General features: G+C 39.7%; 1 protein-coding gene and 1 pseudogene across 9 annotated transcripts in view; one reads left to right on the forward strand and one right to left on the reverse strand.

The window, feature by feature from the left end:
* Nsd2 (nuclear receptor binding SET domain protein 2) overlaps positions 1-26,662 on the forward strand; it is a 72,851-nt gene that overhangs the window by 24,422 nt on the left and 21,767 nt on the right. For 8 of the 9 annotated variants that reach the window (XM_057773223.1, XM_057773224.1, XM_057773222.1 and 5 more), the window contains 7 exons: positions 1,904-2,070; positions 3,123-3,605; positions 8,576-8,720; positions 12,392-12,510; positions 14,274-14,355; positions 15,622-15,746; positions 26,158-26,289. In XM_057773223.1, coding sequence (XP_057629206.1) covers positions 1,904-2,070; positions 3,123-3,605; positions 8,576-8,720; positions 12,392-12,510; positions 14,274-14,355; positions 15,622-15,746; positions 26,158-26,289 — 1,253 coding nt within the window. Of the gene's footprint in view, positions 1-1,903; positions 2,071-3,122; positions 3,606-8,575; positions 8,721-12,391; positions 12,511-14,273; positions 14,356-15,621; positions 15,747-18,333; positions 24,136-26,157; positions 26,290-26,662 lie in introns of those variants that run through there. The other variant, XM_057773229.1, reaches the window with a different exon arrangement.
* Positions 4,639-5,385, reverse strand: LOC130875587 (cyanocobalamin reductase / alkylcobalamin dealkylase-like; annotated as a pseudogene).

Raw genomic sequence — 26,662 nt, forward strand, 5'->3', positions numbered from 1 at the left:
ATTGTGTGTGTGTGTGTAAGTGTTGAAGGAGACCAGGAAAGGCACTGGATCTTCTGGAACTGGAGTTTTGGACAGTTATCAGTTACCTGGGTTCTGGGGACTGATCAGATATGAGTCCCCTGTAAGAACATCAAATTTCTGTTAGCCACTGAGTCATCTCTCTGACATAAGATTATTTAAAAGGATTTTATTTATTATGTATACAGTATTCTGCGTGCATGTATGGTTACATGCCAGAAGAGGGCACCAGATCTCATTACAGATGGTTGTGATTGCTGGTAATTGAACTTATGACCTCTGGAAGAGCAGCCAGTGATCGATTTCTCCAGCCCTTAACTTTCTTTTAAAAATATACTTTATTTATTTTTTTATTTTATATGTGTGTTTGTCTGAATGTATGTTTATGCACCATATATGTGCAGTACATATTCTGAAGGCCAGAAAAGGGCATTATGTCCCCTAGTTAAAGATGGCTGTGAGCTGCCATATAGGTGCTAGAAAATCAACCCAGACATACATGCAAGCAAAATACCTATACACATAAAATAAAAATAAAATAATAAAAATAAAAACTAGCTAGGCATGGTGGAACACTCCTTTCATTCCAGTACTCTCAAAGCAGAGGGTTGTTTTAGAAGGTTGGACTCACCTTGAGCCACTCTTTTTTGGGGCGGGGGACGCTGGTTGAGACAGTGTTTCTCTGTAGCTTTGGAGCCTGCCCTGGAAACTAGCTCTTGTAGATCAGACTGGCCTTGAACTCACAGAGATCCACCTGCCTCTGCCTCCTGAGTATTGGACTGCCCAGCCATCTTGAACCACTACTGGAGGAATCTTCTTTGGTTTGTTCCCCCATGCTACCCCCAGATAAGGTTTCTCTGTGTAACAGCCCTGACTGTCCTAGAGCTCGTTTTGTAGACCAGGTTGGCCTTTACCTCCCAAGTGCTGGGATTAATGGCATGTATCACCACCACCTGGCAATTGGAGGCATCTTTGAAAGATTCAATGAAGATGTTTTTCTTCTGGGTACTTAACTATCCAGGAAGTCTATTTTTACTTCCTTTAGGATAGGGTAAAGATCTTTTTTCCTGTTATTACTGAGAGCTGCTCATTCGCCTTGCTTACCTGTGTTCTACCTTTCCTTCAACTCCAGCAAAATTTGAAATATCACGGTATAGTAGTCTCTTTGCTCATCCCTCTGGCTGCATTGAGAAATGTTTCTTCCTGTGGCTAAGAGTTATAGCGAGGAGCTCGCCTTTAATCCCCGCACTTGGGAGGCAGAGACAGGCCAGTCTGGTTCAAGGTCTGACAGGTTCAAGCCAGAGACAGGCCAGTCTGGTCTACAGAGTGAGATCCAGGACAGGCTCCAGAGCTACACAGAGAAATCCTGTCTTGAAGAGTAACATCAGGGAATACTTGAGGGGGGTTGCTGTGATTGCAACAGTTCTTTGAGGCATTCTGCTCTTATTCTAAGCATTGTGTCCATGGTGGCTAGAAGAGGGCATCAGATCCCCTGGAAGTGGGTGGGTTAGTCATCAGTGGGTAGGGATAGATTGGTTACTGAATCCAGCCCAGTGTATTGCCTCATGCTGCTGTTTGCTCTTTTGGAAGTTCTCTTTTGCTGATGTCTTGTCCTGTCTAAAAAAATCTCTCTAAGGAGATATTGAAAGGGGAAGACAAAAGAATGTTCTTCAGCTTCTTCCTAGTCTACTTTTGTATTTTTTCTGATATCTCTGATTAGTGAATTTTCCTCTTGGGCATGGAATATATTGAAGATAAAAAGGTAAAATTTATGCTGAAATTAATAAGCACAAACTGCACCGAGTAAAATAATTTTAAAGCATTAGTAGATTTGTTCAGTTTCATCCCAAATTCTGATATTCATGGTTTTCATTTTTAAAATTAGGTCAGAAAAAAAGTGCACGCCAGTATCATGTACAGTTCTTTGGTGATGCCCCAGAAAGAGCTTGGATATTTGAGAAGAGCCTTGTTGCTTTTGAAGGAGAAGAACAGTTTGAAAAATTATGCCAAGAAAGTGCGAAGCAGGCACCCACGAAAGCTGAGAAAATCAAGGTGATAGAAGTCCCTTTAATGTGTTTTTAAATAAAAAATTTTAATTCTTACCAAGTTTATTTTATTTTGACCTTATAGTTGCTTAAGTAGTTTCTTATGTTGGTCATGTACCTTGTTTTATCTGTCTGTCTGTCTATTTTGACGCAGAGTGTAGACAGACTACTCCTTTGTTTCTCAGCTGCCTAGACCCGAATAATCACATAGAAACTATATTAATTACAACACTGCATGGCCAAAAGCTTAGGTGTGTTTCTACCTGGCTCTTATATCTTAAATTAACCCATTTCTTTTAATCTGTGTATCACCACAAGCCTGTGGTTTACCAGCATCTGTCTCCTTCAGCAGCCATGTGATGTCCCCTTGACTCTGCCTATATATCTCTGTTCAGATTTCCCGCATGGCTTTATTCTGCTAAGCCATTGGCCAAAACAGCTTTATTCATTAGCCACTAAAGCAACACATATACAGAAGGACTTCCCACATCAACAGAATCTTACTATATAGCCCTGGCTGGCCTGAACTTATGTAGGTTAGCCTGGAATTCATAGAAATCCTCCTGCTTCTGCCTCTGTAGTCTTGGGATTAAAGATGTCTGTTATCAACAGGGTGATGGTGGTGCACATTTAATCCCAGCACTTGAGAGGCAGAGGCAGGAGGATCTCTGTGTGTTTGAGGCCAGCCTGGTCTACAAAGAAAGTTCCAAGGCAGCCAAGGGTACACAGAAAAAGAAAAAAGAAGAAAAAAAGATGTCAGTCACCATGCCCAGCCTAAATTTATCATTTACTTTTACCCAAGTATGTTATTTTTCATTTATTTATTTGATGACTCACAGAAATAATTTATTTTTTGATTTTTTTTCTTTTTTATAAATTATATTAGGTGAAACTGTTAGAGTTGATTTATAGTTTAAAGAAATGAGTTGTTAGCTGAATTATATCTAAAATTTTAATTGGGTTTTTATAGGTTTTCCTTTTCTGATATTGTAAAAATGCTTTTAATTGAGTTACCTTTTATACTATATAATAAAATTCATAATGATTTTTTTTTTCCAGTTGTTAAAACCTATTTCAGGGAGATTGAGAGCCCAGTGGGAAATGGGCATTGTTCAAGCAGAGGAAGCTGCTAGCATGTCAGTAGAGGAACGGAAAGCCAAATTCACCTTCCTCTATGTGGGGGACCAGCTACACCTCAACCCTCAAGTGGCTAAGGAGGCTGGCATTGCTGCAGAACCTTTGGGAGAAATGGTGCACTCTTCAGGGGCTAGTGAAGAAGCTGCTGCAGATCGTGGGTCTATGAAAGAAGAGGATATTCCCATGAAGAGAAGGCGAAGAGCCAAAAGGTCTAGTTCTGCTGAGAACCAAGAGAGTGACCCTGGCACAGAAAAGAGTACCCCTCCAAAGATGGCAGAGGCTGAATCTAAGAGAGGAGTAGGATCTCCTCCTGGTAGAAAAAGGTCCACAGCTTCTGCTCCACGGAGCAGGAAGGGAGACTCCGCATCCCAGTTTTTAGTCTTCTGTCAAAAACACAGGGATGAGGTAAATATGCTGGTGGGTTCTGAGTTCTTTGTCATGCCACAAGATTTCCAAATGTGAGGAACATTCCTTTATTGCAGAATCCTCTTATTTCTTAGTACACTGCATAAGCACTGTGTAGTTTTTTTTTTTTTTTTTTTTTTTTTTTTTTTTTTTTATGTATACAGCATTCTGCCTGCAGGTAGACATGCAGGCCAGAAGAGGGCACCAGATCTTATCAGTGAGCCAACTCTCCAGCCCTTGACCATTTCTTTTTCCTTCCTCTTAAATCACATGTTTATGGGGAGAGGGTACAGCAGTGTATATGGGCTCAGAGTATAGCTTCCAAGAGTCAGTTCTCTCCTTCCATGTGGATGGATAGCAGGCTTGATAGCAAGATGGTAAGATTCCTTAAGCCTTTAGTAGTAACATATCACTCACTGTAGGTCAGACAGTTTCAAAGTAGTTTTATAAATAATAACTTGGCATAGCCCTATGTAGTGGGTACCATTTAAAGGGTGTATACCCCTAGGATCCTCTGATTCAGCAATTCTCAGCCTGTGGGTCAAGACCCTATTAGGGGTTGGAGGAGACTTTCACAGGGGTTGCCTAAGACCATTGAGAAAACATTTACATTATGATTCATAACAACAAAATTAGTTATTTCAATAACGACAAAAGTAATTTTATTGTTGGGGTTACCACAACATGAGGAACTGCATTAGAGGGTCACAGCATTAGGAAGATTGTGACCCACAACTATTGTATCTTGGAGTACTACACAAAAATAGTAACAGGTATGAGTCCAATATTTGAAGGCAGCTGCTGATTTTGAGTCTGTCTTGAATGTGATTTGTCTTGACCAGTGTAAATTGAGTCTTGACTCTCTTTGAGAGCTTCAGGAAATAATCAAAATAAAATGTGCTTCTTTCATACATTTTTAATCCCAGCACTCGGGAGGCAGAGACAGGCAGAACTCTGAGTTGGAGTCTAGCCTGGTCTACAGAGTGAGTTCCAGGACAGCCATAGCTTCACAGAGAAGCCTTGTTTTGAAAAACTAAAAACTGTGCTTTTTCAAAACCCAAATTGTATCCAAAATAAATATACCAAAGTGGGATCTCACAGGGGAAATGTAGGAAGGGCCCGGGGATACAGGTAGTGAGACACTGGGGCTAAGCCAGCTTTGTGCTCTGCTGGAATTCTGAGGCTTGGTAAGCACGGATGCTCAGATGTAGTGCTAGGGTGTACTGAGGGCTGGACTAAGTCTAGTAGGGCCAACCGTTGGGCAGGTGGGGTGGAAAAGTAGATCTTCTGTTCTTCTGAGTACCATTCTTCAGGAGTCACGGCATCCCAGTAAGTCCAGTCACACGAATGGAAATTGAAGCCTTCAAGGAGAGTGATGAGGCCAGCTCTTGTAGGCACACAATCGGGGCTTTCTGGATGGCAGATTTGGCACTTTAATCCCTGGTAGCAATATTACTCCTTGGATAGCAAACCAGCCCCCAAATCGGGGATGTATGCATACACCTGCTATGTGCTGGGTCCCCCATGGGTCAGGATCCACCTCTTGTCCTTGATAGTAGTAAGCAGCCCCTGCCACATTGGCTGCAGTCTGAGCACTGGTTGGGGTGGACCTCATAGTCAGCAATGATTCCATTTGCAGTTCTGGAAACTTCTCTGCAACACTCCTCAGGTGGTAGGACACGCACTGATGCACAGGGTCTCTCAGTGGTTGAAGATGGTAGCTCTTTAAGAAGGGTTTGAGGGCTTTGTCAAACATAACAGGTGTGCTGAGTACCAGGAAGGCCAAAGGAAAGCACAACACTATACAACTCTAAAAAATTGTCAGTGGTAGTTGTGATCTGTTCCTATAGCATATTATATCAGAATGGATTTAGTAGATGTTGAAGAAAGCCAGCTACTTACTGCTATGTAGATAGAGTCTGTTGCTTCTGTAAAGTCTGAAGAATACAATATATCCACTCTTTATTTGTACCTCAGTATCTACCTGTGTTCATCCAAAAAGAGTAAGTGGTCAGCTGAGAAGGTGTGTGCTTTTGCCCAGGTGCCAAGTATGCCCAGAGATGTGTTAACAAACCATGGTTAACTATTGGATTTGACATGGTACAAAATACTTACTAGTATGTGGTCAGTTTCCATGTGGGCAGGGTATCATGATAAGCTCTAAATGGATACCACCAGTATTTGGCATCTAGGCTGGAACATAATTGGTGAGGAACTGTGTGCTCTTATCCTTTGGAAGTTGGGCAGGGCTATGCCAAATGTGAACTCTAGCTAGCTATATTCCAGCATGCTCTAGGCTGTTTCTTTAGCGTCTAACCATAGAAAAATTAGGTGCTTGGTTAAGAGAACTGGATGCTCTTCAGCAATTCCCAGCAACCACATGGTGGCTTATAAACCATTTATCATGAGATCTGATGCCCTTTTCTGGCATGCAGACGTGCATGCAGATAGAGCGCTCAATATACATAAAATAAATCTAAATAAATATTAAATGAAAGGAGAATTTAGACTACTGTCCACAGACCTCCTCCATTCTTCTTTCTGGGGCCCAGGTTCATTTCACCTAACCTTTGTGGTACTAAGAATTGTAACTGAACTCGTAGATTGGTACCTTGATGAGAACAATGTAGACCAAGGTAAAGGTGTGCAGTAGTTAGAGTTCACTTACATATTCATCTGTCCTGTTCCATTCAAGCCTCGAACTGTGACTGTAAGCCCCATTAGGGCCGTTACGTTGGGTTCAGGTGCTGTTCAGAAAAGGATGGCAGTGTTCACAGTTCCATGTTGTTCATCCCCAAAGGCTGTTTTTGAGGTAGGGTTTTTCTTTCTGGTCCTTCCTGTTCTAGAACTCTGCATAAATCACCTTGACCTTGAATTCACAGAGATCTACTTGACTTTGCCTCAGTGCTGGGATCTGGGATTAAAGGCATGCACCACCATGCCCAATTAAAGCTAGCTTTTTGTGTTGTTTGTGTGTTGTTGTTGTTGATGTTGTTGTTCAGTTTTTAAATTTTTATGTATATTTAAAAGTAGATGAGGCAGAGCTCTGTGAGTTTGAGGCCAGCCTGGTCTACAAGAGCTAGTTCCAGGACAGGTTCCAAAGTGATAGAGATACTGTGTTTTGGAAAAACCAAAACAAACAAACAAAAAGTATGTGTGCGTGTGCCTTCAGAGGTTATAGAGGTGTGAGATCACCAGAGCAGGAGTTACAGGCAGTTATTAACTGCCTCATGTGGGTGCTGAGAATTGAACTTGTGTCCTCTGCAAGAACAATATATATTGTTGTTTCTAACTGCTTAGCTATTTCTCCAGTCCTCAAAGCTGTTTTTTAAAAACATTTAAAATAATTTATTAATTCTTATTTTATATGCATTGGTGTTTTGCCTGCATGTATGTCTATGTGAGGGTGTTAGATCCCTTGGAGTTATAGAGAGTTGTAAACTGTCATGTGGGTGCAGGGAATTGAACCTGGGTTCTCTAGAAGAGCAGCCAGTACTCTTAGCTGCTGAGCCATCTCTCTAGCCTCTTAAAGCTGTTATAAAAATGGTTTTGAATTAGTCAAGGGCCAGCTTTTGAGGCACATAACTCTCTTAAGCTACCTGAACCCTCTTTTGCTAAGGTTATTGGATAGAAGACCGAAGACTTGAGGATATTTGGTTGTTACCTTTTGACTTTGTGTGTATGCATATGTATATGTTCATATGGATATCAGTACCTATGCATGCACCTGCATGTGGAAGCCAGAGGTCAGTGTTGAGTGTCTTCTTCAACTGTTTCTCCATCTTATTATTATTATTATTTTTAAAAGTGTGTGTGTATATGGATATGACAGGTCTTGGTGGGTACTCATGCTTTGGTTTATCTGTGGTGGTCAGAGGACAACTATATGGAGTTGGGTCTCTCCTTACACTTTTACTTTGGAGTCTGGTGATTGAACTCAGATCCTGACTTCAACCTTTACAAGCACAAAAGCTCGTGAACTATCTTGAAATAAGTGGTAGGCTAGAGTATGTTTCTGAGCTTAGTATGCTTTTGTTCTTGTGTCTTTTCTCTGTTCCTACCTCTTGAATTCAGCTGCATATTAGAAATCCTCGGGAAGCCTTTGAAGTATAGATGTCAGACATATATAGATTGACTTGATCTTAGGTAGGATCTAAACACCATTGGCTTTAACCCTATGGTTATTGCCATCTGCAGTTAAAGCTGGGAGTTGCTCCTCAGTGATTACTGTGTACCCAAACCACCTAGAAGACTTGTGAAAATGCAGATTCTTTGCAAGTAGGTTGGGAGGGCCTTCAGCATATTTCAAGGGTACTGATACTCAGTAAGTGGAGAATCTGTTGCCTTTGTAGACCAGTTATCTTGGTGCTTAGACAAAAATTAGGGCTTGCTTGTTAACTGTTGTCTGTATTTCTTATCTATGACTTGGATTGAAAGATGGAGTGTGGCTACTGTAGTTGGTGAGGATGACATATTAGACTTCATTCCATGCTCAGAGAAGCATTTTTGCACAACTTTCTGGACTACTAATTTTTCAAAGATGTCTAGGAAATTATAATTTAAAAAATGACTCAGTGTTTTTTAAAAAGTACTTTTTGTTTCGTTTTGTTTTTCGAGACAGGGTTTCGAACTTGCTCTGTCTGTAGCCCAGGCTGGCCTTGAACTCACAGAGAATCTCCTGTCTCTATTTTCTGAGTGCTGGAATTAAAGGCGTGTACCACTACCACCTGGCTAAAAGTATGTTTTCTATTCATCATTTGTCAGTTATTTTCACTTAGAAATTTTTAGTGAATCACTGAATTGGTTATGTGCTATTTTTCTTTGAACCAAATTTTCTGGACAAAATTCTATACTGTGGGAATAAAAATGTTACATACTCAATTTCATGGAACTGTGTATTTGGTTTTATGTAAATCACAATGAATTTTGTGAGTGTAGAGTTCTTATTGTCCTCCTTTCTGTGTTCATAGGTTGTAGCTGAACATCCAGATGTCTCAGGGGAGGAGATTGAAGAATTACTTGGATCCCAATGGAGCATGCTCAACGAAAAGCAGAAAGCACGATATAATACAAAGTTTTCCCTAATGACTTCTGCCCAGTCTGAAGAAGACTCTGGTAAACACACACACACACACACATACAAGTCTTTTGCTTGGATGTGATGTGTAGAGTGTCACCACATGAACAGTGTTCCTGATCCCATCAGTGCATGTCGTTTCCTCCCTTATCACCAGTGCAGTTCTTGATGCTGTTCAGGACCTCACTTTATTGTTTACACAGAGTAGGGTTTCTGGTTGCAGTATTTGAAGGGGTGGTATAGGAGAGAAGAAGAAAGGAAAGGTGCGTGGTTCTAGCACTTTGGGTTTAGTGGCATGGGTCAGGCCGAGTGGAGAACAGTTAGTTCTTGGCAGAACTTACAAGTGAGATGACTGGTTGACCTTCACTTAGGTGTCTCATTTCTAGGTTTTCAGTTTAAAATTTAAAATATACTGCATCAAATACCAGTTTAGGCTATGGCAAGATGAGGAAGACCTGGAGAAAATGTGTAACAGTGGTCAGGTTTGTTACATGTAAGCACTTAGACACACAAGCTGGGAAAAAAAACTTTTAATGTAAAAATAAAGTGTAATGTGTTTGAGTATTAAATAAAAATAAATAGTCTGTAACTATTAAGGTTCATTATTAAGTTTTGGAGATGCCAGACATCAAAGCTAAGGCATCCTAGGTTGTCCTAGAATAACTGCCAGGTATTAGATTGTGACAGTACATACACTAGTAGCCCCTTTGCACCTCCTGGAGATACTCATCTTAATTTAGGGCTTGCTAGGTGTCTGAGTGACTTTGCTGCTGCTATAACAAAGCACCATGACCAAGGCAACTTATAGAAGAAAGATTATTGGTGGCTATTCTGCTGATTTAGTGTTAGGGAACTCCGATTTCTTTCTTTTTGGTTTTTCTTTTTTTTCTTTTTTTGGATTTTTCGAGACAGGGTTTCTCCGTAGCTTTTTGGTTCCTGTCCTGGAACTAGCTCTTGTAGACCAGGCTGGCCTCGAACTCACAGAGATCCGCCTGCCTCTGCCTCCCAAGTGCTGGGATTAAAGGTGTGCGCCACCACCACCCGGCCTCTTTTTGGTTTTTCGAGACAGGGTTTCTCTGTGTAACAACCCTGACTATACTGGAACTCATTCTGTAGATCAGATTGACCTTGAACTCACTGAAATCTGCCTGCCTCTGCCTTTTAAGTGTGTGCCATTACTGTCCTGCAAACTCTGATTTCTTTAGGAAGGGCTGTGTCTCATCCTAGATAAAGTAGGCAATGCTCTGGGTGTTCATGGGAAAGAAAAAGAATCACCTCACAGTGAAAAACCTACTGCTGGTCAGTAACCTGGGACTCAGTGTTTAAGGTTGTGAGTGCAAACCAGTTGAAGTGTCTAATTGGGTGTGCCACATGGTGTTTATGACTCCTGTAGTGTGAGCTTACTCCTGCTGTCTCAGACTCTACAGGCAGACCTACAGTGGTGTGGTTAGGATTAAAGCCTAGTCAAGATTTTGTTAGGTCTTGTTTATACTAGCTGAGAGTTAACTGACTGCTTGATTCCTTCAATAGTAATTTAAATTCCAGACCTGAGGAACAGCCCTGTGCAGTTGCTGGCACATAAAGCATGGCACTTTGGCCTCCTCCTGAGGCTTTCTGGACATAGCTGTGCTGGTGTGTTCTGTCCCAAAAGATAGTGAGTATGAGAATGAGAGTGTTCTTAAGTTTTGTAAACAGTGAAGCCTGCTAGCATAACTTGTAGTCCCAGCTACTCAAAAAGCTGAGGCAGGAGGATTCATGCTATGTCCAGCCAGTGTAGTGAGGTGTTTTTGGTTTTTTTTTTGGTCAAAATAAAACGTAAAAAGATGGCTGGGGATATAATTTAAGTCCTGGGTTCTATTCTCAGTACCATATACATACATACATACATACATACATACATACATACATACATACATACATACAAGAAGTTTGATAAGTCGAACCCTAACAAACAGTTATGCAAGTGAAAATAATTTGTATTAAAATTAAACTTCAGCACATTCGAAGTGATTGTCTCTCTAAAATTTATTCTCTTGCCTTCCTTCATATCTTTTGAGGTCAGTGACATTTGGATACTTTATCATAGATTAATGATATTTCCAGACACCTAAAATAAGGCACTGTCAAATGTATAGCAGAAAGCATATAACTTTAAGATGCAGATGTAATTTTGCTTCTTAAAAAACTTTTATTTAAGAGACTAAATAGTAGCAACTTTTATCTGTTTTGTTGTTTGAGACAGGGCTTCTCTGTGCAGTATAACCTTGGCTGTCCTGGAACTTGCTATATACACCAGGCTGTATAGTTGGAAATTTTCATGTCTGAACCACCTGCTCCCTAATAACTGGCAGCTGCTTCCCAAATAACTGACTTGGAAATTTAATATAAATTAAAAATGCTCGGCCAGTAGCTCAGGCTTGTTACTAACTAGCTCTCACAACTTAACCCATTTCTATTAATTTGTGTGCTGCCCTGAGCCTTGTGGCTTTTACCTCTAACGCATTTTATATGTCCAACTCATGCTCCATCTGGCTGGTGATTCTTCAGATTCTGTCCTTCCTCATCCTATCATTCTCAGTTTGACTTTTGTACCTATCTTTATCCTGTTCAACTATTGGCCAGTCAGCTTGTTTATTAAAACCAATTATAGTGACATATTTACACAGTGTACAGAAGGATTATTCCACAGCTAGGCTGGCATCTGCCTGCCTTTGGATCCCAAGTGCTGGGATTAAAGGCATTTGCCACCACCTGACCTTATTTAACTTTTTTAGATCTATTTTATTTTATATGGTTGATTGCTTTGCCTACATGTATGTATTATCTACATAGAGGCCAAAAGAAGGTGTTGGAAATACAGATGATTGTCAGCTACAATGTGGATTCTGGGAATCAAACCCAGGTCCACTATAAGAACAAGCACTCTAAACCACCGAACTATCTTTCCAGCCCTTAAATTGTAGTTTTTTAAAAGTTGATTTAAATTCTACTTGTCTTTACATGTTTGAGACAGTGTCCTGCTGTGTAGCCAACACTGGTATTGAACTCAAACCTTCTCGTGCTATGCTTTTCTCCTTGTGTGCTGGGATTACCATGTCTTAACTGTAAACAATTTTTAAAAAAAGACTGGTGCTGTTAAATGATCCTTCTATACATTGTGAATATGTATTACTTTCATTGGTTAATAAAGATCTGATTGACTGGTAGCCAGGCAGGAAGTATAGGTGAGACAGCCAGACTAAGAATGCTGGTAGGAAGAAGGGCAGAGCCAGAAAAACCTCCAGGAGAGACAGAGAGAGCAAAACATGATGGAGGACAGGTAAAGCCACAAGCCATGTGGTAGTACGTAAATTAATAAAAATGGGTTAATTTAAGTTATAAGAGCTAGTTAGTAATAAGTCTTGAACAATGGGTCAAGCTTTTGTAATTAATACAAGCCTCTGTGTTAGTTATTTGGGATAGGAATACTCCCCTTTTAACTTGGTTATATTTAAATTTAATGCTATATTTTTAATGTATATTAAAGTACAATGGTAAGATAATAATTAAAATATTTGTGGGTCCTTGTTCTGTTTTGCAAAGAAACATTGACCTTGGACATGTACCTGGTTGCTGAATACCTGTCACTATTTGCATGATGAATGCCAGAGCATGTTGTGAACTCTCTTTTTCCTCTGCATTTATCCCAATTCTCATTCTTCATTCCAAGGTAATATAAATGGAAAAAAAAGAAATCACACGAAGAGGACAGATGATCCTCCAGAAGATGTTGATGTTGAAGATGCACCCCGGAAAAGGCTTAGGACAGATAAGCACAGTCTTCGGAAGGTAATGTTCTGGGCTTTCCTGGCCTATAAGAATGTATGGTATAGAATTCTTGAGATTCAGCCAAGATATAGGCAGTGAGGTATTTTGGGCTCTTGCCAAAGTGGTATTCAGAAGTAAGGCTTGCCCTTTTTCTCCATTGCAAAGACCACTGAAGAAAGGACATGCTCATTAACAATTAGGAACATCACCACAGAACTATTGATACTAGTCTGTTCAAGAAAAGAACATCCTGATGCTTTGAGTAATACACAATATTTTGATTTTATGAGTTAAAAATTACTCTTAGGTTGAAGGGGGTTAGTTCAATGCTAGATGACTTAAGTAGAATAAGCTCGATATTTAGTTTCATTGCCAATACTAGTCAAAACATTTTGTCTGTAGGGAATATTATTTAATCAGTGTGTGGATGAGGTGCATGAAACACATTAAAGATACTTTGCACAGCAATAGGATGTTAAAGAATCTATGATAGACACTGGAAATGGATTACATGAATTTATTCACTTTGTCAGTAATTCATGATCTTGTTTACTCACTGGGAATCCAGTCTGGGCATCATAGAGGCAAAATTGAGACTACAGTATGGGTGAAAAGGCAACTCAGGGCCTTGAGCCTCAATATTGCCAGCATCTGTTAGGACAACTTGCTTGGTACCTGATAGGAAGTGAAATTGACCAAGATCCATGTGTGTAAAGCAACAGTGGAGTTCTCTGTCTGCTATTTGAAGCCCACAGAGAGAGAGTGAGCCTTTTAGCACCATTTGTTTCAGTTGTCTAAGATATCTAAATAACTTTTTGGTAAATTGAATTTAAAGGATTCTCACCATTATGCCCAGAGTTTTCATTTCTTTGTTTTTTTTTTAATAGTACTAGGAATTGAATCCATGGTTATGCCAGGTACATGTTCTACAACTAGCTGGCTCCCCTTTTTTATTTTGAATCTTTATTTTTAATGAATTACTTTTATTTGTGTATGTGTGTAATTGTATTCCATGGAGACAACAAAAGGGTGTATAATCCCTTGGAGGTCGAATTCCAGATGTTTGTGAGTTGCCAGACAAGCGTGCTGAGACCCAAACTTTGGTCATCTGCAAGATCAGCAGGTGCCATCTCCTCAGTTTTTCTTTTCAGAGTGGGATATCACTAAATTGTCTAGCCTGGTCTTGAACTCACTCATTAGCCAAGACAAGCTTTTAGTTTATGATTCTCCTGCCTCATTCTCCCAAGTAGCTAAAATTATAAATGTATAGTGACTGACTCAGCATGTTGAAACTGTCCCCCCAATCTTTAGCTGTGGAAGGTGTTTTACTATTGATCTCTGAGAGCTAAATATGGTCTAAAATTTTGAAATCCCCAGTAGTAGTACACTAGTAATGCTGGAACTGACATAGAAGGGATGACTATTTGATTGGACCTTTTGAATAGAAAACTAGATTTCCTCTGCTTTGGATTCAGTGGGACGTTTAGGCAGCACATGAAATATAACTTATGTAAGGTATCTTAACACAACTATGGCAGGTATTGGCACAGCCCTGCCTATAGTACCTGTCTGACAGCTTCTAGCATAGGAGGTAAGAAAAGAATCAGTTCATAGTATTTAAAAAATCAGTTTGGGAAACTGTGGTCTTCTTGAGTGTGAGGAACACATTTTCAAAGGAAGAAGTTTCTGTTGTGTAAATTTTCAGCAACGTGTGTTCATTCACATTAGGAGAATTTTTTTCCTTTATTTTCTTTCTCTTTGTCTGCCCCCCTTTTGAATAATAGAGAGAGACAATCACCGACAAAACGGCCAGGACAAGCTCTTACAAGACCATAGAGGCAGCCTCCTCGCTCAAGAGCCAGGCAGGTAATGTGGTCAGGCTCCTTTATTCCTGGCTCCTCTGGGTGCCTGGGCGGGTAAGCAGGGCAGCCTGCTCCTGCTCTTGGGGAGCCTCTAGTCTGGGCACCTGAGAGGTATAGAGATAAATGAGAGCAGGGTTGGGCAACTCCAGGGATGCCTCAGAAGAATCAACAATTAAGCTAGGATCAAAAACAAGTATGAAAGATCTTGTGGAATTGAAAAATAACTGATTTAATGTGCAAATTGTCATAGCCATATTGAAGTTAACTTTTCTCCTGATTTTGTACTTAACTTTTTTTTTTTTTTTTTTTTGGTTTTTTGAGACAGGGTTTCTCTGTGGCTTTGGAGCCTGTCCTGGAACTAGCTCTGTAGACCAGGCTGGTCTCGAACTCACAGAGATCCGCCTGCCTCTGCCTCCTGAGTGCTGGGATTAAAGGCGTGCGCCACCACGCCCGGCTGTACTTAACTTTTTAAATTTGAAATTTTATTAGAAGAGAAATTTAAACCAGAAATACTCAGATTTCTTTATAAGATGAGTTGTTACTATAAATTCTTTCACTCTAATTTAGGCTCCTGATGGTTCATACTTACCAACCAAGAGTAAAAGTCATGACTAGTTGTTTCTATTTCATATGAATAAGAAAGCAGCTTAAAGGATTTTCTATGAAAAACAGCTAAGCAGTAAAAAGGACAAAATCAGACTCTTTGACCTGTTGGTGAATTATCCTGTTGAGACATCTGTCTCATAGATTAGCACAGGCGGTCTCCTTCTCCAACTTTGGGGTGAGGAGGTATGGTTGGAAAGACTGTTTTCTTTGTGCTGCACAAGATGATCAGGTTTTTAAAACCAGCTATTTTTTAAGCAAACACTTGTGGATGATTGGAAATTTGAACATAGAACAACTATTTTTAAATATTAAAGTGATACTATATTTAAGTTTTACTTTAGAGGTATACACTAGGCTTTTTATGCATGAAATTTGCATCAGATATAATTGTGGGGGGGGGTTCATGGATCCAGGTGTGCATGAAGCTGCACTGGCCTTGGGTTGTTGGTTTTGGGGGGGGTGTAGACAGTAGTATGTGGGACTCATTGTATAGTTTGCTTTTTTAAAAAAAATATAGTCAAGAGTTTTTTATGATTAAAAAGTTAAGCCCTTACTGACAACTAAGGATGCCATCTTTACAGCTTCACTTACTTTACCTATTTAAAGCAGTAAGGAGGTGGAAGATTTAAGATTTTAAACTTGATAAAACAAACTTATTTTACAGCAACGAAAAATCTGTCCGATGCTTGCAAACCACTGAAGAAGCGAAATCGGGCTTCTGCAACTGCATCTTCAGCACTGGGGTTTAGCAAAAGTTCATCTCCTTCTGCATCCTTAACTGAGAATGAGGTAAAATAATGATGATAGTGATATCATGGCATTTATGTGAAGGCCATTAGTTACTCAAGTTGCAATGTGAGTGAAAATCTATTTTAAAAGAATTATGTTGGTGTTCTCCATAGGATAGGTGAGATTCAGGTGTTCTTAGCCATCTAAAATTCACAAACTTGACAAAAATAGTGCACTGAGCACTTTGAATACAAATACATGCACATGGTGAATGTTTAAGTGTACATACATATTTCAGTCTTGTTGCAGAGTAATTGTTGCAATCTGTTTTAAAATGGTATGTTCTGTAAACCTCACTCTGTTTTCTCACATGAAAGGAAATTCACACTGGCTTTATCAGGACATGCTACAATGACCTCTGAACACTGTTGGCCATACTGACACTGGCCACTGTGCACTCACACTGGTGGAACGGAGGGGTTCAAAAACCTGTGGGGAAGCCAAAGGTTTCTTGGTCCTCATGCGTTGCGTGTCTCTGATACTTTGTTCTGGCGTATTTCAGATGTGAGTGTGGAGGCAAGTTAGAACTGTCACTATACTAAGATTCCTAGTTCTCTGAACTTGCAGAATATATGATAGCAGAGAAGTTGGTGGTACTATAACAAGCTGCTGCTGCCATCACTGTAGTGTAGCATGTAGATGGTGTTACCAGTTCTAAAGTTTGCCATTGCCAAAACAAGGAGCAGCTACAGATGAAGGAAGGGTGTTTGTTGTTTTGTTTTTGTTGTTTATCTGTTTTTGTTTTTTTTTTTGTATAGAATGGTTTTAATTTGATTTGATTCTAGTGACTACCTTTATGGATCTTACTTTCCATTTTTCATTTCTTGTTATCTTGGTCTCTATAATTCTGTGGGTTTTTTTTTTTGATTGTAGACTGGAGATTTATTTTCACAATATTTGTAAGGAGTTGATAATCTTGGTCTTTATGGAACAGGATAGTGATGTGGGAACTAGACAGTCTCCTTTCTCCTTTTGGATCAAAGGCAGCACTTCTGGCCTGGCCTCTACTGTGGTCCCTCGTAGAAGGTTGGATGTGTCTTTGCTGTTTCTTCCCATTAATGGAGGACTGGGCTTTCCATTGCATGATGGTCAGGGACCTGGTTGACCAATGGAACACCCTTGAGAAACTCTGTTGTTCACTGCTCTGAACCTGAAAGTGTGGTGTAAATCCAAACTGTTCCCTTAGTTTGATGTCAGTTACAGACCAACTCAGTCATAATCTCAAGTGCTCATATTCACAGGTCTGGGACTTGCTGATAGTTGTTATATGTAGAAAACTAAGCATTTTGTTTAAGTGTGTACATTCAAGTCATTGCTGAGCTTTTATCTAAATACAAAATCACTAGTTTTATACAAATTATTTTCCATTTTCCTCTCTTATCCACATTTAGATTAGCAGTCTAGAAAATTAATAAAGATGGTCTAAAGTTCCAGATAATCATGTTAAAACTGGAAGGTTTCTGTTCTAGAAACCTCTTCATTTAGACATTTAAGTTGGAATTTTCATTTATGATTTTTTTAAGTGCTAGGGTTGGAACCCAGGGACTTGTGAATCCTGTTCTACCGTTATGTTATATTTCAGCCTTATAAAGATTATAAACAAGTTTTTCTTAATATTTTGGTTTAGTTGTCCAAGTGATATTTTACTTATGTTGTCAGAAATGGGAGAGAGAAAAATACTGAATTACTGAACTTTTGTCTGTCATTCTTCATCATCAGCATTGGGTATTGAAGATGATGACAGTGAGGGTGGATCAGAGACAGCAGCTGGTGCCATCTCTGGCTTAATAGTCTGAATGAACTTGGAAAGACCAAGATAAAGCATTTTGTAACAAGACTTAGTTGCAGCACCAGAAAGTTGGTAGATGATTTAAGTACATTTATATTATGTAGGCGATCCATTAAATTAAAATCCCTTCTTACATTTTGAAGGTGATAACATAAATCTCACAGTATACATTACGTTCTTTATATAAAATAAATTTCTAGGCCTTCTCTATTGGACTACTTGTATGACTTGTGTGACTACTCTTTATAGCTTGTTTTATAGAGTTGCACTGTTAATTTAAAAACGTTAGGTGAACAAGTAGATTTATCCAGTATGCGTCAGTACTACTGACCCCGACAGTGAATGTTTACAGGTGTACAGTGCTGAGTGCCTGAAACACATGAGCAAAGCTTTAGTGTTATGAAAAGCTGTGGAAATTGTTGAATCTAGTTCTAATGTGAAAATTACTGTTTGGGGAATCAGGCCACCTCTTCGCTTTGGAACACTTATGTTTTGCATGTTTATAGTTCCCTCCCTTTACCCACTTGATTGAAAGAAAGAGGATTATGTAGGGTTGGTATTACAAGACATTTTTAGGTCATGTTGTATTTTAAATTCTTGAAAAATGTATATGATAAATTTATATTGGAATAATTATTAATTACATGGTATTACATCACCCCAATGAAGATATTAAAATTGCACACTTGCATGACAAAGACCTGTGAAGGAATTGATGTGATTTAAGTGTTTTGTAACTTCATTTTTTGTTCCCTTAGTAGAGCAAATTCTTATTTTTTTCGCCTTCACTGGTAACAGCTTTTATGGGAGCCCACATCAGTCAAGTTGGACTTGAATTCAGCCGCCCTGTACTGCACTTAGAATGATGTAATACCCCAAGATGTCTGCTGCAGGTGGTGCATCATCGTATACACTAAGTGACATTTCTATCACAATCATTTTATGGAAGATGTGTGATAATCTGTTTTTACTGGTATTAATAAACACATACAATGAAGAAAACAGATAACAAATTTTAAGACCAAGGTAAGATACCCAATCAAGGCCATTTAATCAATCACATTCATCTCATAATAGAAACACATTCATATCCTAAAGATTAATCTGAAGTTCAAGTTGAGGAGAAGGCCCCCCAGTTGAGGCTGTCCCAGGACAGAACTGTGACAATGGCACCATATTGAAGAGTTAATGCTCATTTTTTCTCTCTAATTCATAACTTACTGAATTTTTATGGAAAAATGTCAGCATCTGTTCACCATCAAAAAGAAAGAATAAACAGGACACATTAAGGGGTCCTTCGACAACTATTTTCATTGCCAATGAGATGTATTCAGTATTGTAGATAGTAAACCAGTTTCCCACATAAAAGGCAGGAGGAGTTTTGATTCTGTCCTTTTTTACTTGACAGTTTTACTATGACACTAGATACAGTAGATTTTTAGGGGAAAATGCCATTTACAGTATCATTGTGAACCATTCAACTAATGATCCAGTCACTGATGTCTACTAGACACTATAATCAGGATATTTACAACAACCACATCATCAGTTGCTTTTGTAGAACATCAGCATCATGTTTTAAATGTTGTGGTCCTGGATGCCCAGCTGGGGCATACTCAGTGCCCGCATGTTTGCATGGGAAGAAAGGCTCCAGTTGTCCTCAGCTCAAGAAGCAGAGCTTGTGCTGTGCACAGGTGTGTGTCCGGTGACCAGGCCGTTCCACACAGACACCTCAGTATTGGACCTGTGATGAAAGTTTTTGAGAAAAAATTTTGTTCCAAACCATTAAATAATGTAACGCATGTAAAACACATAGAGTGCCTGGCACCTTGCAAGGACTCAGTGGTTCACTATTGTGACAGTAATGGTTATTACAATAAAAATAATAAACTCACCACCATTCCATTTTTATCCAAAAGTATAAATTTTTCTTTGGCATGAAAAATGATCCTCTTGACTGCATCATGCATGTGTGGATAAAATAAATCCAGAAGTAGCAGAACCCTAGCTCTATTTGTGTGACACAGTAGGGTGTTGGACTGTGAGGTTGTGGTCTACTAGGTCACTCAGCTGGCTCTGCTCAAATGTAATGAGAGACATGACCTCAGAGAATATCTAATGTGAGCATTTTAAGTTGTACTGTTCTTAAAGGACATGAAAGATCTCAGGTAAATTAATTTTTTTAAAAAAATATAAATCACAAAAGTGTGAAGAAATATAATGATATAGGAATGGCCCTGGTTCAAGAAATGATTTCTCAAAAGACACTATACTGAAAGGTCTTGGACAGAAATGGAGGGATTTCATTTGAAATTAGAGCATGATGAATTTCAGGTGGGTTCCCAGGATGCTAGTATGCATGTATTCTAGTATTCCTGATAGATACAATAGGAATCAGCCACAAGACAGTCACTTTGCTCTGTAGTGGGGAAATGAGAACTTCACAACTAATGGTGATGTCCGCAACGTGGCACAGTTAGTACTTTCTGAGTTTAGAGAGTATGAGGGGAACAAGAGTGGCGGTCATGGAATATTCTTCAACTAGGGAAGACGTAGCCAACCCACGTGGGGATGGGTCGGAGCAGGATCCTCAGGATTCTGTAGTGAGTGCAGAGTAATAGTCCTCCATGTAGGATTTTCCTGCCCCAACAACCAGCATTAGTCTTACAGTAAATAAGCAGAGTTCCATGTCAGCTCTTGACTGACCTTTCCTAGAAGAGATGAGTAGGAAAGAGGTGACTCTTAAACAAGTGTTTATCAAGAAGCAATAGTTTGTCTGCTAAGAGTACAAAAATTACGTAACAAATTCATCATGCTACAAATTTAACATGGAATTCCTTCATTTTCTTTAAAAATGTCAAAAAAGCAATGCTACCTCTCTAGCCTTAGGTTTTTTGAACTGCCCAGTGTTGAGTTTTGCTTCTGCCATACAGAGAATTATTACCATTTGATCTTATTTGGCTTCCTTCAAACCATTGTTTGTATACTATGTTTGCCTGGCAAGGGGAGGTAGCTCTCTGATTCGAAAGAGGTGAAGACTTGGGTGAATGTATAAAGGTTTGGATTGTAGCTGTTGTAACAGTGCAAGTTGACTGTTACACAGAACAGCACACCAGGGAGTACAGGTGCTGGATAGAGGCCTGTGCCCAGCAGCCCGGTCCTTCAGGTGCTCCTCAATCAGCCCCTCTGTTCCAGATGGACTTCTACCTCCCTGGCAGCTTTTCCTCAAATGAAAAGTGAATGTTGTCCTTTAGTCACGATGCCTTTAAGTGTAGTTGTAGCTCAAAACTTTATTATTCATATCTATTTACATCTGTGTTTCCCAACACAAAAGAACTCTGATATTTTTTAAGATGTCCTGAAAACCAACAAGAAATGTAAGCATGACAAGCAAGTAAAATATCATAGGATCTAAGAGAAAAGGGTTCCTGCTCCATGCATGAGAGCATCCATTCTACCCACTGCCTCTGAAGAGGTATAGAACAACCTGATTCTGGCATGGGGTGGGGAGCTTCTAAAGTTGATCACTCAGCCAAGATACATCTAATTTTGGGTTTACTTGAGATAGTTCACACAAAAGCACCAGAAAACTTAAAATAGTGTTCTCTGGTGCTGGAAGGCAGATGAGGGACAGGGCCTTTTCATTAGTGATAGGACATGTCACAAGAAAAATAAGAAAAAAAACAAGAAAATCTCATCTGGCAACGTGGACTCATGCCATGGTTGTGTCTGGAGCCTGTGGGCTGGCTAGATGAAATAGGTTACTAGTTCCCATTAAGGGTCTGTAACACAAATACAGAAATGCTATATAAAGAAGGAAATAAAAACATAAGTAAACATCTCATTTCTCAAACAAAAATTGGTGCCTGTGTTTATGTAAAATTTAAATGATTAAAGAATGCTCCCGAGAAAAGGTCTTTTAGCCTGGAGTGATGGCCAGAACTCAATTTTGTTCTGTCTATATCCTTCAGCATTGGTGTGTATTCTATATAAGCTCCTAGCTCACTCAGCCCACTTGAGTGTAATGAGGAACCCCAAATGAGTGGTTCTTTGTTGCTTTATGTGGGCCTGAGATGCCCCATGAGATCATGGCTCCCTTCTTTAGGAAATGTTTATCCAGTGACAGGTAAACCATAGGGTCATTAATACTTAGTAAGTTTGCTTTGTTTCTCTGTCACTGATTCTAAAGTACCATATGTCTTATATACATTCAAACATGTAGGTTGCTGATCTACCTTGATCCCTGCTGTCCAGGTGGACTTCTGTTAGGGACCCCAAGGACCCTTTGGATTGCTAAATGTGCAGCACCTTATTATCAGTAAATCCATTATCCCAGTTTTTGAAAAATTAATTACCAAGGACTGCTTTTTATCTTTGAGTTAATAAAATTCAAATTATCTTTTGCTAGAGAAAAGTAGAAGGGCTTTTTCTAACATGCTTTCAGAGCTTTTATTGCTTCTTACTGATATTTTAGAAAGCTTTTTGGGTTTCGCTTTTGTTTTAAGAAACATCAATTTCTGTATATCTTAGCATTTTTGGTGATTGAAATTGACTTTGTTCCTTTTAGGTACTGTTTTTATTGTTAGATTATTAGAATTTTTTTCACTAATTTTCTTGTCAGTGATGAAAAATGGTCATCCTAATACACAGAAAAGTATGTTTGCATTTGTCCTTGTACAAGAAGGGTAAGAGACATGCTCTCTTGGGCTTACTAGCAAGGGTGTCTTTCCAGGAACCTGACATTTTGTCAGACCTGTGTGTACATCCATATTTATAATTTCTTTCTATTCCATGTAGTTGTTCAGCTTTTAGCATACAACTTTGGCAGTAGTTTTAACTTGCCAGCATTCCAGGGGTATTCTGCTTTTAAAAAACAGCTGGGATCAGGTGAAGTCCTAGTCTTGATACAGGGACATTTTGCCAGTCATGTGAGCTAAGAAAGCAGGTAGACTACTGGTTCTTGTTCTCAAGCCTTCCAGGTGAGGACACATGGCTTGTTGCTGCAGTTGGCTGGACCAGGCACCTGTACAGTTAATAGAACATTTAGAGATCATGCAAGGGTAAGGACTGGCCTTTATGGGAGCAGTAGCTGTGCAGCTGACTGGCCACTACTCTCATGTAGTCTTTGCTGCCCTCTTAGGCTAACTATATAGAAACTGGCATAGAATAGATGAATATGAAGCACAATGACTTTCTGTGGACTAAAGAGTTTTTTGGTTTTGGATTTCTTTTTTCTTTTTCTTTTTCTCTCTTTCATGTTCTCAGTAACTCATACCTGACTTTAAATTAAGGAGCAACTAGGAGAATTCTAGTCTGTATTAACTTTAATAAAAAAAATATTTTGGATTCTAGGATTTTAGAATGGTTGACTTAATTTAAAATTGTCTTAATTCCACTCTTAATATTTCACTGTGATGTTAACTGGAAGCCCTGCTTGAGATCAGTCTTTTAATTTTAGATCGTTATATCTGCTGAGCACAGGATTCTTACCATTTGTAAATCTAAAAGTCTGTGAACGCACTTCTACGCTTCTTCCTTTATGAAATCATAACTTAAACATGAAAATAATGTTGGTTATAGAAATATTTATTGTTCAAGGTCTGTAATTGTGTTTTAAAATGATGTAGTATTCAACTTGTGAAGGGAATTGTTTTGTCAAAAAAATTAAAAACTCAATGTACATCAGCCCACGGAAGGGCAGGGGTCTGCTTTGTGGCCATAGTGGATAAACCCCAGTTGCACTCATTGAGCTTTTCTGGTGGCCACATAGCTCCTGGCAGTGGGTTGGAAGATGTCTACTGGGTCACATGATGTTTGGTAATGCCATCTTGAAAGTCCCTGTAATAGATGAAGGAGACGACATTTCCTGTTTGTGAAGGAATGTGTGTCTAAGGAAGGTAGGCAACTCAGTACTGTCACTTACTGAGTAGAGTGGAGAAAGTATTTTCAAACTCAAGAAAACTTTGGAAAGTCAGGAACTAAGCTACTTGGAAATATGTGCCACAAGCATGACCTTGGTGGACACAGGAAGCCACAGGAAAGAAAATTCTTGACAGTCTGTGTCCCATCAGTCACCTCATTTTTCTTTTTTCAAATACATTCGGTTGGATACTGAATAGATCATAGATGTCGTAGACTGAGATCTGAGACTGTGTTGGGACCATTCAGGTGATATGTCACTTCCACAAATGGCATCTCCAAGTAAGCTGTCACCTGATACACATGGAGGTGGAGCCTGCAGCTGGAGTGAGGAGCACACTTGGCTCTACTTGCAGGTGGTTTGCTGAGCAGAGAGCTGAGGGACCCTCTTGACTGGGTAGGGGTTTCGTCCATTTGTGGGGGAGGATGTGGTGGGTGAAGGTGGACCTTCTACAATCTGTCATGGACTGTGATATTGTAAGGTCTATATTCTGTATGTGGATAACAGACCCAATCAGGAAACGAGCCTTATGTGTGTCATTAACATTTATATTTCCATTCAAAATATGTATTCAGTGTTTATTTCCGCAAACAGACTTTGTTAATTTAGGAAATATCTCCAAGTGGAAACGTGCTAACTTTCTGTAAATCTTAAATAAAAGGTGCTGTTCCTTCCTCTGACCCAGGACTGGTTTGTGTTTTCTGTCTTTCTTTCCATTCCTTTCTCTTTATAGTTTTTAAGTTTGTTTTATTCACATTAAGGGAAGAAGTGGGTTGGTGAATGGAGCATGGGCTCTCTTCCATGGATGCTGTGCTAAACATCCTTTGGGTCTCAGTTCCTTCATCAGTCAGATGGGTCAGCCTTGTGTGGCTATGGGAGCTGCTCTCTGAGCCTGGGCAAGCTATGTGACTACTGATTCCTAAGGACCTGGGCTTCCCTAGTACTCACTTCAGTCTCAGAAGTGCTCAGATCCCCATCTGTGATCTCCATATCTGATGGACATACTAATTTGGAGTTTAAGCTCAGAGCATTTTAATGACCTCTTTCTGGATGTTGATGTTAAAGAAGTGGGAGGTGAGCTGATGGGAGAGGAACTGGCAGTGGGCCCTGTAGTTCCAGCTAGTCAACCTCCTGGTGACAGACTTCATGATGTGACACTAATCTGGTGTTCTTAATGCTATTTTCGTCTTCCTGCACAAGGTGAGAAAATTGAGTTGAAAGGCCTTTTTCCCCATGACATCCTTGTTGCTAGATGTGTCTAGTGAGACTAGAACAGGTGATCACACAAAGCCTGTCCCTTGTTCCAGTGAACCATCAGAGTCACGGGAGTCATTGTTAATTTACTGCAAGTTAACATTGAGTTCAAATCTGAAAATGCCTTTTTTTTCCCCTCTCTCATTGCTCCCAATAATATCAATGATATAATCTGGTAAAAGCTCATCAGTAAGCCTGCATAATCTGGGCCAGAGTCCCTGGTGAGGTTGTTTGGTTTGGTTGTTTTTTTGTTTGTTTTGGTTTGGTTTTTTAATCTTTTTTTTGTCTTGGGTTTTTCTTTGTTTTTGTTTTTGTTTTGTTTTTCAACAGGGTTTCTCTGTGTAGCCCTGGCTGTCATGGAACTTGCTTTTTAGAGCAGGCTGGCCTTAAACTCACAGAGATCTGCATGCCTCTGACTTGAGTGCTGGAAATAAAGGTGTGTGTCACCACTACCCGGCTTGTTTTTAGTTTTTAATGTGGCCTAAATACAATTTCTAGCTTTGTGTTAGCTGGCAAATAGCAAGCCTATAACATAATTACTTGTGATTATTGAGGTAAACAAGAAATGTAGTTAATAGTTTTTTGCTTTGTTTTATCTCCAAAATTCAATTTTCAACACTAAGATCAGTTAACCCCCCCTCCCAACTTAAACACTTGAATTTGATAGACAAAAGGGTTTTCTGTTTACCCATTTTAACATTTATGGCTAGTACTTGTTAAGCAAGGACAGGATGCTCCATGCAGCAAGGGTGACGTTGTAACTGGATACTAATCTCTGTTCAGTGGAGGAAACCTGGTAAAATAGGTGCTTTTCCTCTGTACACTGCATTTCTCCCCAGTCTTTTCATTAGACTCCAGTGTTAACAAGACAGGCAGAAGTTGTTTCTTGCCTTTCTGTGGGAGAGGAGCAGATGAGCTGTGACTAGTTAGCAGTGAGAGAATAGACAAGGCACTCAGGCTGCAGTGCGAGTCAGTGACTCTCCTGAGTCTTGAATCAGTTCCAGGGGAGCACCATGCTTCTGGAAGAGCACAGTGTCCTCAGCAGAGTTAGAAACAGCTTCTGTGAAGTCTTTTTGTGACTTCACTTTTTTTTTTTCTTTCTTTTTTAGTTCATGTTGTATTTGGGTCTGAACACATTGGGTAGGAAACTGAAAGAGTATATTGATTCCAGAGCTCATCTCAGTTTACTTAGCAAAGATAATTGGATTTTTATAAGTTGCTTTACTTAAAGGAATATGTCTTATATACATATGTACATTAAATATTGAGTAGAATAAGGTCCACTTTTGAGTTTACTTTGTAGCTTTTGCAAGTTTTATTACTTCCAAGCCAGTGATATATCTATACCACATCACTGGGCAGTAGGGCTGGAAGTGGGCCGTGTCCAAAGGATGTGGCCACCTGTTTTCTGTGGCTAGTGAACTGTCGTCAACCTCCTTCATCTCCAGGTCTCAGACAGCCCAGGAGATGAGCCTTCAGAGTCTCCGTATGAAAGTGCAGATGAAACACAGACCGAAGCATCCGTCTCGTCTAAAAAGTCGGAAAAAGGAGTAGCTGCCAAAAAGGAATACGTGTGTCAGGTGAGGGCTAGGCGGTGTCTGATGTGTTGATGAGGGCTTCTACTGAAGTCACAGAAGATGAGAGTGAGTTCCCAGCATCCTCTTTTCCTCCAGACCTCTCTTCTGCCCCATTACTACTCACAGGTAGACACCTCTCCAGAAGGGCTAGACCACTAGCAGAGTTCTGGTATTAAGTTGCCGAAGTTAACATTATTCGTTCTCAGGTGGGATGTTTCATGTACAGCTCCAGTATACATATGGGAGTTTGAATAGTTCTTGGGAATGTATGCTGTATGAAATAAGGTGCTAGGGTGATGTGGTGCCCTTGCTGCTTTCTTAGTTCACTGGGAGACCAGTCATGGGCTGGGGTTACTGTGTGACTAGACCCATATCC

This window comes from Chionomys nivalis, chromosome 6, assembly GCF_950005125.1.
Source record: "Chionomys nivalis chromosome 6, mChiNiv1.1, whole genome shotgun sequence".
Classification (NCBI taxonomy): domain Eukaryota; kingdom Metazoa; phylum Chordata; class Mammalia; order Rodentia; family Cricetidae; genus Chionomys; species Chionomys nivalis.